This window comes from Rutidosis leptorrhynchoides, chromosome 1 (genome assembly GCF_046630445.1).
Source record: "Rutidosis leptorrhynchoides isolate AG116_Rl617_1_P2 chromosome 1, CSIRO_AGI_Rlap_v1, whole genome shotgun sequence".
Lineage (NCBI taxonomy): Eukaryota > Viridiplantae > Streptophyta > Magnoliopsida > Asterales > Asteraceae > Rutidosis > Rutidosis leptorrhynchoides.
Window position 1 is genome coordinate 682,578,435 of NC_092333.1, and position 14,697 is coordinate 682,593,131.

At 33.3% G+C, this 14,697-nt stretch overlaps 1 protein-coding gene across 2 annotated transcripts; it reads left to right on the forward strand.

Moving 5' to 3' along the window:
* Window positions 1-3,887: 3,887 nt before the first annotated feature.
* Window positions 3,888-7,011, forward strand: LOC139886018 (G-type lectin S-receptor-like serine/threonine-protein kinase At4g27290). 2 transcript variants are annotated; one of them, XM_071869760.1, is made up of 5 exons: window positions 3,888-5,223; window positions 5,300-5,550; window positions 5,727-6,175; window positions 6,262-6,412; window positions 6,517-7,011. In XM_071869760.1, the coding sequence occupies exons 1-5, from the start codon at window positions 3,954-3,956 to the stop codon at window positions 6,829-6,831; spliced, it is 2,436 nt and encodes an 811-aa protein (XP_071725861.1). In that variant the 5' UTR covers window positions 3,888-3,953; the 3' UTR covers window positions 6,832-7,011. The 2 variants fall into 2 exon arrangements, with proteins under 2 accessions (XP_071725861.1, XP_071725862.1); XM_071869761.1 differs by having other exon boundaries at window positions 5,312-5,550.
* Window positions 7,012-14,697: the final 7,686 nt, after the last annotated feature.

Below are 14,697 nucleotides of genomic sequence, written 5' to 3' on the forward strand. Positions count from 1 at the left end.
CGAGTAATAGCTGCAAGTAGCGATAACAGTAATAAAAAAACAGCGGCATATGTTGGTGGTTAATGGAGGTGATTAGAAGTGGTTATCGATGGATTTTTAAACCAAACATGTATACCGTAGCAGTAACACAAGAGTACGCAGGTAGTGGGTTTCGATGAGGTTTAAACATAAATATCGAATAATGGTGGCAGCTGAATGGGTTCTACTGTGGTGGCGATAATGGTTTGTGGGATGGTTTACGGCCAAAGTAGAAGGAGAAAAGAGAGATAGAGAGAGTAGATGAGGGTGGTGTGTCCAGGATGGTGGTACTATGGTGGTGATTCATGATAGGTTTTGATCTCGTACAAATCCTTCATCAATCGGGTTTTGGTTTAGAGATGGCTGTGATGGGTTTTTGTTTGAGTTGTAATAAAAAAATATAATGGTAAACGATGTTGGAAGGAAGAAGACATGGTGGTTGTAGTGGTTTAGGGTGGTCGAGGTTCGTGGTTGCAATATGGAGGTGGTGATGGCGGATAATGGTTGAAGAAGATGATGGAGAAGATGTCTCAATATAAGTTCTGTATATGTATAATATATCCTTGTATATATATTAGATAATTGATAAATGATGGCATTTGAAAAGTGCCCACAAACACATTACAAGATGATTAAACAATCAATCTTTAATTTAAACGTGTGAATGAAACTTTTAAGAAACAGTAATCAAATTTGAATTCTCGTGAGTTACAATTGTATGTATCCTACCGACAGTTTATCTCGGATGGCCATATCGTGTCCATTGCTAAACAGTTAATGTATAAAAGTGTCCCTAAAAATCTCAAATTTTTAGATTAAACATATTTAATTATTTCACTCATTACCTGTTTGAAACCTGATCAAAAAGGTTCGAAAAATATTTATTTTCTGTTCCAATTTATATGTACAGAGTACTAATATTTAAACTTAAAAAGGTAAAAATATTTTTAACAAATCTAACATCTTCGTAATCGATTTACAGTTCAACTTTTATTTTAGTCCTTCATGAACATGTAATATATCTATTTTAAAACTAACGAAACGTCAACCGAGTGTTACTGACGTTTACTAATTAGGCTCGAAATCATTCATTTTCAATATACACATTCTATATATATATATCTATCAAATCTTAATTAACAAGTTTAAGTAAATAAATATATTATTTATTTCTTTTAAACAACTAAATATAATATTATATATTTACAAGTAATATTTATATATATATATATATATATATATATATATTTTATATATATTATTATATATATGTGTATTTAAATATATATATAACTATTTACAAATAGTTGTTCGTGAATCGTCGGGAATGGTCGAAGATCAATTGAATGTATGAAACAGTTCAAAATTTTTGAGATCCAACCTAACAGACTTTGCTTATCGTGTTGAAAAATACAATATCGTATCGAGAGTTTGATTTAAAATTAGTTGAAATTTTCCGGGTCACTACAAAATGTCTTTATTTATTTCAGTCAATATGGTATAAAATTCAGTCATTAATTATTAAATAAAAATTACATTAATTATTCACCCCCTATCCCAAGTAAAATATAAAAAGTTTTAAAATTTAACAAACAACTTTTAATTATATTATTATTAAGCCTGAAATTTATAAATCTCATTTTTGAATTACCGTTTATTTTTAAAATTCCACAAGTTTCCTTTTAACTCGTTTATTATCAATCAACATGACAATTGAGCGTTACCATTGTTTACTAAATAACTTTGAAATCACAAAATATATTTAATATACTTTTTATGTATATATATAGATTTATAATAAATTTTATTATCTCTTATATCCTTTTATAGTTTAAATCATATATTGTATCAAACTATATTTCAAAGTATTATATATATACATATATACATATACATACATATATATATATATATATATACATATATATATATATATATATATATATATATATATATATATATATATATATATATATATATATATATATATATATATATATAAGTTCGTGAATTGTCGGAAATGGTCGAAAGTCAAATGAATCCATGAAAATAGTTCACAGTTTTTGAGACTTCAATATTACATACTTTGCTTATCGTGTCGGAATCATTCAAAGATTAAGTTTAAATTTGGTCGAAAATTTCCGGGTCGTCACAAATTTGAGGAATCCCAACTTGATGCTAATGTGGCATCACTTATGGGATGAACTTTGGGTGAAGAACTAGAAAAAAATTCGACCGCGTGTTGCTGCAGTTTTATTCAACGCGCGGTCGAATTTGGATATACGTTGTTTGGTATCTAATATATCTAGTAGGTTGAGTTGTTTGTTGTACGTATATGTATATGTATGAAATATAGCCCGAAATATTTAGTGTTTTTTAACGATGTTCTTTTCGCGCGTAGTTAGTCCCGTTGTGTTCGTTAGATTTTTTCAAGTTGAACGATGATCTCGAAAAAATTTAACTCGCACCGAGCGAGAAGATAGGGCCCGTTAAAAATTCGGATGGAATTATTTTCTTTTATTTTAATAAAATTATATATTTACACTTTCTACCCTTGAAAAAGTATAAAGTTGAGGGGCCGTTGTGTAAAACGAGGCGAATTTGAGAGACCGTTTCTAGTGTGAAGGCAAACTCAAAACGGCAATCCAAAACAACTGAAGCGACGAATTTCGGCGCGTGTGTTAGTATGTAGGATAAATAAATAAATAAATAAATGAGAATAGTCTTATAAAGATAAAAAAAAATTATAATCTTCAAAGCTCCAACTATACAACACATCCAATGAAACAAAGCCAAATAAGTAGCAATAGTATTAGTTGATAATTTGTGGAGTACAACGTTTCTACATAACATCATAATCCACCTCAACACAAACATCAAAACAAACAAAAAAATCCCCATTGACATTATAGTCGACCGACCCTACCATATTCATTTAGTCAATAAATATCAATCCTGAAGACCACGGCAGATGATTTTTCTGAGTTTATAGTCACCCATAAAATTAAACTTCTACTTTATCTACATGACCCATTTGGCCCCTAAAATTTTAAAAAAAGAATCATAATGTTATTATTGTTGAAGTAGTACTTTTTGATATCTAATATATCCAGGAAATCGAGTGAAATAGATCATAAGAAACCATAGCCACTTCTAAGATGTTTAAATAGGGAGATTCAAACATAAGAAATCATACTGGAGTAATCATAAGATCAACTGAGGCTGGGTGGTCGTGTGTTCAACAAAATGCACGAGACCGGCCAAATATCCCCAATGTGATTCTAATGTTGTTGGGCAATAAGGGTGTATTACACAATCTAATCGACCAGCATTTTCGTGTGAACGTGTTTATTAGCAATTCTCCAACTGACTGCCATTCTTCAAGTACTAATCAAGCAGGTTCAATCAACAAAGAGCATTTCGTCTATAAAATTTTAATGGGTTGTTATAAAAGCCGAATATTGTCCAATAGTGGATTCATCAGTTTAACACAGACTGTCTTAAATTAGTGCAGATAATATAGTTGTACTATTAAAGATTAAGCCAAGTATCAATACAACAACTGATGAAGCTGTACAAACCAGAGTCAAACTTCGCATGCAAAACTAGCATAAAGCGAACCGGTACCGAAATACTGAAAGCGAACAGGTACCGAAAGATCACTTTCTGATTTGATTCACCAAATATCTTAAGACTAGCTTAATTTTAATCATAAAAATATCAGAGAAAAATTCAAGGATACAATTACTCGATGAATGTGATGGGACTCTGGTATTTGAAGAAAAAACAAAGGAACATTTAATTTTAATTTTAATTATTTGACCTATGACAGCCTTCTTTCATATTTAAGAGGTTCACAATAGGTCAACTTGGTGATGGCTCTTAAAAACAAAATAACAACCAAATTAAAACAGCTAAATCCTTAATTGCTGAAAATGGAAGGAGCATTCATGTTTCTCTTTTCGGTTTTGGTTATATTTATACAAAAAATCAACACTATTGAACTCGATATTATTTCGAATTCAAAGTTCTTGACAGAAGGAGACACATTGGTCTCAGAAACCAGAATTTTTGAACTTGGGTTTTTCCGACCAGATAAGTCAGAGAACAGATATATTGGTATTTGGTACAAACAAATCTCAGTTAGAACTGTGGTTTGGGTTGCCAACAGAAACCACCCGCTCCCCAGAGTATCGCCGCTTGTATTAAAAATAGTGGATCCGGGAATTTTCTGCATTTTTAACAATAACAACATAATTTGGTCATCAAACACAACGATGACATCACCAAATGCGACAGCAAAGCTTCATGACACCGGAAATCTAGTGTTGATGGATGAACAAGAAAAGATGATGTGGCAGAGTTTTGATTATCCAACTGATACTATTCTATATCACATGAAGATGGGGATAGATTACTCGAGGGGCATCGAATGGCGTCTAACCTCGTGGAGAAGTAGTCAAGATCCTTCTCCGGGTGAATTCACCTGGGAGGTTGACACTCACGGTTATCCGGAAAACAAACTAAAACAAGGTGCAGTGGTCAACTTTCGGGGTGTACCATGGAGAAACTACCAGGTTACTGGGTATATATTTAGCTTGAACATGACTCTGATATACAACGTAGTTATAAATGAAAACGAGATGTCTAGGGAGTTTTACATAGAAAACAGTTCTATCATATCAAGGTTCACATTAAACTCTTCTGGGGAATTACAATATTGGGCATGGCCAGAAGAAGGTAATAAGTGGAAACTGGGCATCAAATTTCCAGTAGATATCTGTGATACGTATAACATGTGTGGTTCATATGGAACGTGCAGCTTCGACACAAGACAACAGTCGTGCGCATGTTTGGATAAGGAAAAATTTGTGCCCAGAAACCAAAAGGGTTGGGAAATGGCAGATTGGTCAGATGGTTGTGTTAGGCGAACACCCTTAGATTGCATAAACGGATCAGATGGGTTTATAAAGTACTCTAAATTTAAATTGCCAGACACAGAGGGCACATGGTTCAACATGAGCATGCCTATGGATGAATGTGAAGCAAAATGCTTAAAGAATTGCACTTGTATGGCTTATGCATTACCCGACGACACTTTAGGAGGTAAAGGCTGCGTGCATTGGTTCAGTGATCTCATAGACATGCGTGAGTCTCCTGAAAATGCTCGAGATATATTTATAAGAATGGCTTCATCTGAATTAGGTAAAATACAAATCACTTGTTACATTACTGTTACATGATTGCAAGCTAACATTATTTCTATGCTAATATCATACAGTTGTTTTATCAGCTTCCAAAAAGAAAGATGGAGCAAACATAAAAGTAATCTTAAGTGCAATCCTTACCGGGGTTCTTCTAATATGCTTCATCTCGATGTGGTATGTACGAAAAAAGAAGAATAATGAGCAATCAATAAAGGGAGGAAATGAAGACTTGCAATTGTTTAGCTTTACTACAATAGCTACTGCTACTGCCAGTTTTTCAACCGAAAATATACTTGGACAAGGAGGATTTGGAGCCGTTTATAAGGTAACCAATAATAACACTGTAATAACAAGACTGTATATACACGCACTTTATTTTATTTATTTACTAATAATAATTAGAAAGGCAGCAAAGATTATGAATCTACGCATTTTAAGTGGTTTAAACAAATGGTAGATAGAAGATTGTGAAAATACTCACATAAAAAGGGTATTCTTCAGGGTGTACTAGAGGATGGGTTAGAAATTGCAGTTAAGCGTCTGTGCACGACTTCCAACCAAGGAATTGAGGAGTTCAAGAATGAAGTCATTTGCATATCAAGACTTCAGCATCGTAATCTGGTGAAGCTACTTGGATGTTGCATAAAAGGAGATGAAAAGTTATTAATCTATGAGTACATGCCAAATAAAAGCTTAGACTCATTCATATTTGGTGAAAACCAAACCGTGCATCTTGATTGGCCGAAGCGCTTCGACATAATTAAAGGAATTGCTCGAGGACTTGTGTACCTGCATCAGGATTCACGATTAAGAATTATTCATAGAGATCTTAAAGCTGGCAACATTCTACTAGATCAAGATATGAACCCTAAAATATCAGACTTTGGGCTAGCTCGAAGTTTTGGAGGAAACGAGACCCAAGGAAATACACAGAGAGTTGTTGGCACATAGTATGTATGCGTTTTTTAGATAACTTATCCTTCTACTTTAGTTCAACTCATTTGTATTGCTTTTATTGACATTTAGATGTGTGCAGCGGTTACATGTCGCCGGAGTACGTAATTAATGGTACTTTCTCAATAAAGTCAGATGTATTTAGCTTTGGCGTTTTGGTGTTGGAGATAGTGAGTGGGAAGAAAAATAGAGGATTCAACCATCCCGAACATGGAAATAATCTTACTGGACATGTAAGTTATTATATATATCACAATAGACAAGTTGTTGGTTTTACGTTAGCATTCTTCACAATTTGCCTTTAACTAATAAGCATCAATTTCTACAATATATTCAGGCATGGAGTGTATACAGCGAAGGCAGGTCAATAGAATTGATGAATCCATGTTTAGCAGAATCATGTCATCCAAATGAAGTTATAAGATCAGTTGCGGTCGGGTTGTTATGTGTTCAAAAAAATGCAGAAGACAGACCAAACATGTCATCTGTGGTTCGGATGTTGGACGGCGAGGGTGCAGTACCATTACCAACACCTAAACAACCAGCATTTTTCATTGGAAGGGACTTATTAGACGCTGACTTATCTTCTTCGAGTACTAATCCAGCAGGTTCAATCAATGGTCTATCAATCACACAATTAGATGCTAGGTAGGTGACCTTTGGTTTACAGAATTTACAATATAATTAAAGAGCCAACAACAACAACCATAGTTAAGTTTATTCATCACATACTGTCTATGGATAATTGCTGAGAACATATATTTGTACAATTTAGATATTAAGTTATCAAGTATATAAACATAAATACTACATGATTAACTACGTTGTACGTTTGAATATAACGGCTGTGACAAATACTTACTAAGTAAGTCAAAATTCAAACTCATAAGTTCTTGTAACAATCAAAATTAAAGCAGGTAAGCCCTAATTTAGCATAAATTTGGCCTAAAATCCCGAAGTAAATACGAACAATCGTATATTTATTATGCAATTTCTGCGAATAATAATCCCTAATTAGCATACCATTTAGATAAATTTCTAAAGAGAAACGCATAACCCTAGTAGGGGGAAACCTAATGCAATTGAATGTATTCCATTCCAATAGAAATAATTCTTCATTCAAAACTGCCTAAAATAATAAGAAAAAGAGAAAATGGTTGAAAATAATATAAACTAGGGTTTGTATTTGTACCTGATCATTGTCCCTTCTGAATTTAATTTCGACTTTCAAGCGGCAAAGAGAGAAGAGTTGGCGGTCACCAGTTACGTAATTTTCTGTTCAAAGGTTAATTAACAGATTATGCCAATTTAGGAAAGCCCGTATTAAATTTACATCCGGGTCGGCCAATTTCTTTGTTTTCTCTTTACTCTTTTTTTTCCCCAAATTGGATGGATCGATTCCTAAACCCACCCGACGCGAAGCGTCTCTATCACCTCGCGAAGTAGTGGTAAAAAAAATGGACTTTTAGTTACCTCTTAACTAGGTTAAGATCCTTGAATTTGCGAGATTTTTTAGGGATGAATTAAAAATCGAATTTTCAAAATAATTATATTTTATGCAAGTATTTGTGAGATGTTAATAAATTAAAACAGTTTTATAAATAATAAACCAAGCAACTTATAACTTGAAAAAAAAAAAAAAAAACAAAGAACGTAAAGTTAAAAACTGCAATACTAAAAAAAATGTTTAGTTTGTAGTTAATTTTTTGATCGAGTTTTTCACAATGATTGTAATTTGTTAACATATTGATAAATTGTATTAGAGAACAAAAGCTATTTGAATCACTTAAAGATAAACACTCGTAATCTATATGCCTGCAAGAAATCAAAACAAATAGCATTAGAACATTCCATGAAATAAATAGATCACATGTGTAAATTAGAAAATAATGTTAAAAGATATAACATTATGAATGTCGAATAGTTTTCCATAGCAAATAACTTGCCAATTTGATCAATTGTCAATTTGCTCAAACATGTTATTTTTATAATTGGACTGATACCAGCATAATCTCTTCTCTGTCAACAAAAGACTTTCCGAGAATGTGTTTGATAGATTTTTTTCCAAGTTATATATTTCATTAGTAATTCTTGTCTCCTTTTAGATAGTCGACACTATCAATGATTCCATTTTCTGAGTCTGATTTGGTGACAATTCGACATGATTCATGAGTAACTGCAAATTGTTAACAATAAAAAAGAATTAAAAATGATTATTTGAAGTAATTAAAAGATACACGGTAAAGTAAAAGTAAAAAAAAGTAAATAAACATTATTATAGCGAATGTTTATAGTTGTTTGGGTTGCGAATGTTTGGGTTGCAAATGCATCAGCAGTACCACTTGTATTGAATATACTGATCTAGGAAACTTAGTATTGTTTAACAATAGCACCATGATTTGGTCATCCATCACAACTAGCACAACATCAATGATTTTAACTGTGAAGCTGAGTATCTTGCACGGCTATTCGAAGATTATCCAACGTCTCTTGATGATACTCATGAGTCTCATGTGAAAAGTTGAATCGGGCAACATTCATCCCTGCTCTCAGTAGCTTTTACATCACACCAGAACGAGAGCGGGACCCAGAGTGCATACAATCTTTGTTTTGGGGATACGCCCATCTTTGGAAGATCCTTCAAGATCCCTTCAATGTCTATGTTCGGCATTCTAAGTATTTAGATTATCTGTTTCACAAATGTCATAAAAAGAACATAAAATCTAAATCAAAATTCAAAGTAAATAATATCTATGATAATAGAAAATCAACATGTAGTATGGTTGGAGGTTTTGTGTTTGTATTATACATATACATACATATACATATAAATATAAAATATAAATAATACAATCTTAATAGGACTACTTGTTGCGGGGCGTTATCCCACACTTTGCCCCCAGAAGTACCAACCATAACGAGTGGTCTAAATAACACAACTAAAACTAGCTTTACATAGTTCCGAGGTCTCCCATTCTATGGTTCAAATTCTGAATTGGCAATTTAGGGTTAGGAAAAAGTACATATTAATTGCATCCAGAATTCAACTTCTTAAGGTGATGAAACAAGAACAGTTTCCAGTTTATTCAAAACACAAAATAACTGAAATGTCCCGTTCTTATTGATTAAAAACGTTCCATATTAATTGATTTCGTTGCGAGGTTTTGACCTCTATATGAGACGTTTTTCAAAGACTGCATTCATTTTAAAACAAACCATAACCTTTATTTCATCAATAAAGGTTTAAAAAGCTTTAAGTAGATTATCAAATAATGATAATCTAAAATATCCTGTTTACACACGACCATTACATAATGGTTTACAATACAAATATGTTACAACAAAATAAGTTTCTTGAATGCAGTTTTTACACAATATCATACAAGCATGGACTCCAAATCTCGTCCTTATTTAAGTATGCGACAGCGGAAGCTCTTAATAATCACCTGAGAATAAACATGCTTAAAACGTCAACAAAAATGTTGGTGAGTTATAGGTTTAACCTATATATATCAAATCATAATAATAGACCACAAGATTTCATATTTCAATACACATCCCATACATAGAGATAAAAATCATTCATATGGTGAACACCTGGTAACCGACATTAACAAGATGCATATATAAGAATATCCCCATCATTCCGGGACACCCTTCGGATATGATATAAATTTCGAAGTACTAAAGCATCCGGTACTTTGGATGGGGTTTGTTAGGCCCAATAGATCTATCTTTAGGATTCGCGTCAATTAGGGTGTCTGTTCCCTAATTCTCAGATTACCAGACTTAATAAAAAGGGGCATATTCGATTTCGATAATTCAACCATAGAATGTAGTTTCACGTACTTGTGTCTATTTTGTAAATCATTTATAAAACCTGCATGTATTCTCATCCCAAAAATATTAGATTTTAAAAGTGGGACTATAACTCACTTTCACAGATTTTTACTTCGTCGGGAAGTAAGACCTGACCACTGGTTGATTCACGAACCTATAACAATATATACATATATATCAAAGTATGTTCAAAATATATTTACAACACTTTTAATATATTTTGATGTTTTAAGTTTATTAAGTCAGCTGTCCTCGTTAGTAACCTACAACTAGTTGTCCACAGTTAGATGTACAGAAATAAATCGATAAATATTATCTTGAATCAATCCACGACCCAGTGTATACGTATCTCAGTATTGATCACAACTCAAACTATATATATTTTGGAATCAACCTCAACCCTGTATAGCTAACTCCAACATTCACATATAGAGTGTCTATGGTTGTTCCGAAATATATATAGATGTGTCGACATGATAGGTCGAAACATTGTATACGTGTCTATGGTATCTCAAGATTACATAATATACAATACAAGTTAATTAAGTTATGGTTGGAATAGATTTGTTACCAATTTTCACGTAGCTAAAATGAGAAAAATTATCCAATCTTGTTTTACCCATAACTTCTTCATTTTAAATCCGTTTTGAGTGAATCAAATTGCTATGGTTTCATATTGAACTCTATTTTATGAATCTAAAGAGAAAAAGTATAGGTTTATAGTCGGAAAAATAAGTTACAAGTCGTTTTTGTAAAGGTAGTCATTTCAGTCGAAAGAACGACGTCTAGATGACCATTTTAGAAAACATACTTCCACTTTGAGTTTAACCATAATTTTTGGATATAGTTTCATGTTCATAATAAAAATTATTTTCTCAGAATAACAACTTTTAAATCAAAGTTTATCATAGTTTTTAATTAACTAACCCAAAACAGCCCGCGGTGTTACTACGACGGCGTAAATCCGGTTTTACGGTGTTTTTCGTGTTTCCAGGTTTTAAATCATTAAGTTAGCATATCATATAGATATAGAACATGTGTTTAGTTGATTTTAAAAGTCAAGTTAGAAGGATTAACTTTTGTTTGCGAACAAGTTTAGAATTAACTAAACTATGTTCTAGTGATTACAAGTTTAAACCTTCGAATAAGATAGCTTTATATGTATGAATCGAATGATGTTATGAACATCATTACTACCTTAAGTTCCTTGGATGAACCTACTGGAAAAGAGAAAAATGGATCTAGCTTCAATGGATCCTTGGATGGCTCAAAGTTCTTGAAGCAAAATCATGACACGAAAACAAGTTCAAGTAAGATCATCACTTGAAATAAGATTGTTATAGTTATAGAAATTGAACCAAAGTTTGAATATGATTATTACCTTGTATTAGAATGATAACCTACTGTAAGAAACAAAGATTTCTTGAGGTTGGATGATCACCTTACAAGATTGGAAGTGAGCTAGCAATCTTGAAAGTATTCTTGATTTTATGAAACTAGAACTTTTGAAATTTATGAAGAACACTTAGAACTTGAAGATAGAACTTGAGAGAGATCAATTAGATGAAGAAAATTGAAGAATGAAAGTGTTTGTAGGTGTTTTTGGTCGTTGGTGTATGGATTAGATATAAAGGATATGTAATTTTGTTTTCATGTAAATAAGTCATGAATGATTACTCATATTTTTGTAATTTTATGAGATATTTCATGCTAGTTGCCAAATGATGGTTCCCACATGTGTTAGGTGACTCACATGGGCTGCTAAGAGCTGATCATTGGAGTGTATATACCAATAGTACATACATCTAAAAGCTGTGTATTGTACGAGTACGAATACGGGTGCATACGAGTAGAATTGTTGATGAAACTGAACGAGGATGTAATTGTAAGAATTTTTGTTAAGTAGAAGTATTTTGATAAGTGTCTTGAAGTCTTTCAAAAGTGTATGAATACATATTAAAACACTACATGTATATACATTTTAACTGAGTCGTTAAGTCATCGTTAGTCGTTACATGTAAATGTTGTTTTGAAACCTTTAGGTTAACGATCTTGTTAAATGTTGTTAACCCAATGTTTATAATATCAAAAGAGATTTTAAATTATTATATTATCAAGATATTATGATGTACGAATATCTCTTAATATGATATATATACATTAAATGTCGTTACAACGATAATCGTTACATATATGTCTCGTTTCAAAATCATTAAGTTAGTAGTCTTGTTTTTACATATGTAGTTCATTGTTAATATACTTAATGATATGTTTACATATCATAATATCATGTTAACTATATATATAACCATATATATGTCATCATATAGTTTTTACAAGTTTTAACGTTCGTGAATCACCGGTCAACTTGGGTGGTCAATTGTCTATAAGAAACCTATTTCAATTAATCAAGTCTTAACAAGTTTGATTGCTTAACATGTTGGAAACATTTAATCATGTAAATATCAATCTCAATTAATATATATAAACATGGAAAAGTTCGGGTCACTACAGTACCTACCCGTTAAATAAATTTCGTCCCGAAATTTTAAGCTGTTGAAGGTGTTGACGAATCTTCTGGAAATAGATGCGGGTATTTCTTCTTCATCTGATCTTCACGCTCCCAGGTGAACTCGGGTCCTCTACGAGCATTCCATCGAACCTTAACAATTGGTATCTTGTTTTGCTTAAGTCTTTTAACCTCACGATCCATTATTTCGACGGGTTCTTCGATGAATTGAAGTTTTTCGTTGATTTGGATTTCATCTAACGGAATAGTGAGATCTTCTTTAGCAAAACATTTCTTCAAATTCGAGACGTGGAAAGTGTTATGTACAGCCGTGAGTTGTTGAGGTAACTCAAGTCGGTAAGCTACTGGTCCGACACGATCAATAATCTTGAATGGTCCAATATACCTTGGATTTAATTTCCCTCGTTTACCAAATCGAACAACGCCTTTCCAAGGTGCAACTTTAAGCATGACCATCTCTCCAATTTCAAATTCTATATCTTTTCTTTTAATGTCAGCGTAGCTCTTTTGTCGACTTTGGGCGGTTTTCAACCGTTGTTGAATTTGGATGATCTTCTCGGTAGTTTCTTGTATAATCTCCGGACCCGTAATCTGTCTATCCCCCACTTCACTCCAACAAATCGGAGACCTGCACTTTCTACCATAAAGTGCTTCAAACGGCGCCATCTCAATGCTTGAATGGTAGCTGTTGTTGTAGGAAAATTCTGCTAACGGTAGATGTCGATCCCAACTGTTTCCGAAATCAATAACACATGCTCGTAGCATGTCTTCAAGCGTTTGTATCGTCCTTTCGCTCTGCCCATCAGTTTGTGGATGATAGGCAGTACTCATGTCTAGACGAGTTCCTAATGCTTGCTGTAATGTCTGCCAGAATCTTGAAATAAATCTGCCATCCCTATCAGAGATAATAGAGATTGGTATTCCATGTCTGGAGATGACTTCCTTCAAATACAGTTGTGCTAACTTCTCCATCTTGTCATCTTCTCTTATTGGCAGGAAGTGTGCTGATTTGGTGAGACGATCAACTATTACCCAAATAGTATCAAAACCACTTGCAGTCCTTGGCAATTTAGTGATGAAATCCATGGTAATGTTTTCCCATTTCCATTCTGGGATTTCGGGTTGTTGAAGTAGACCTGATGGTTTCTGATGCTCAGCTTTGACTTTAGAACACGTCAAACATTCTCCTACGTATTTAGCAACATCGGCTTTCATACCCGGCCACCAAAAATGTTTCTTGAGATCCTTGTACATCTTCCCCGTTTCAGGATGTATTGAGTATCTGGTTTTATGAGCTTCTCTAAGTACCATTTCTCTCATATCTCCAAATTTTGGTACCCAAATCCTTTCAGCCCTATACCGGGTTCCGTCTTCCCGAATATTAAGATGCTTCTCCGATCCTTTGGGTATTTCATCCTTTAAATTTCCCTCTTTTAAAACTCCTTGTTGCGCCTCCTTTATTTGAGTAGTAAGGTTATTATGAAACATTATATTCATAGATTTTACTCGAATGGGTTCTCTGTCCTTCCTGCTCAAGGCATCGGCTACCACATTTGCCTTCCCCGGGTGGTAACGAATCTCAAAGTCGTAATCATTCAATAATTCAATCCACCTACGCTGCCTCATATTCAGTTGTTTCTGATTAAATATGTGTTGAAGACTTTTGTGGTCGGTATATATAATACTTTTGACCCCATATAAGTAGTGCCTCCAAGTCTTTAATGCAAAAACAACCGCGCCTAATTCCAAATCATGCGTCGTATAATTTTGTTCGTGAATCTTCAATTGTCTAGACGCATAAGCAATCACCTTCGTTCGTTGCATTAATACACAACCGAGACCTTGCTTTGATGCGTCACAATAAATCACAAAATCATCATTCCCTTCAGGCAATGACAATATAGGTGCCGTAGTTAGCTTTTTCTTCAATAACTGAAACGCTTTCTCTTGTTCATCATTCCATTCAAATTTCTTCCCTTTATGCGTTAATGCAGTCAAGGGTTTTGCTATTCTGGAAAAGTCTTGGATGAACCTTCTGTAGTAACCAGCTAGTCCTAAAAACTAGCGTATGTGTTTCGGAGTTTTCGGGGTTTCCCACTTTTCAACAGTTTCTATCTTTGCCGGATCCACCTTAATACCTTCTTTGTT

Bases quoted from the DNA above. Each gene is read 5' to 3' on its own strand.
- LOC139886018 (XM_071869760.1), top strand. From the start codon at position 3,954: ATGGAAGGAGCATTCATGTTTCTCTTTTCGGTTTTGGTTATATTTATA. The intron at 5,224-5,299 runs GTAAAATACAAA...AATATCATACAG, and splicing joins AATGGCTTCATCTGAATTAG to TTGTTTTATCAGCTTCCAAA. The intron at 5,551-5,726 runs GTAACCAATAAT...GGTATTCTTCAG, and splicing joins GATTTGGAGCCGTTTATAAG to GGTGTACTAGAGGATGGGTT.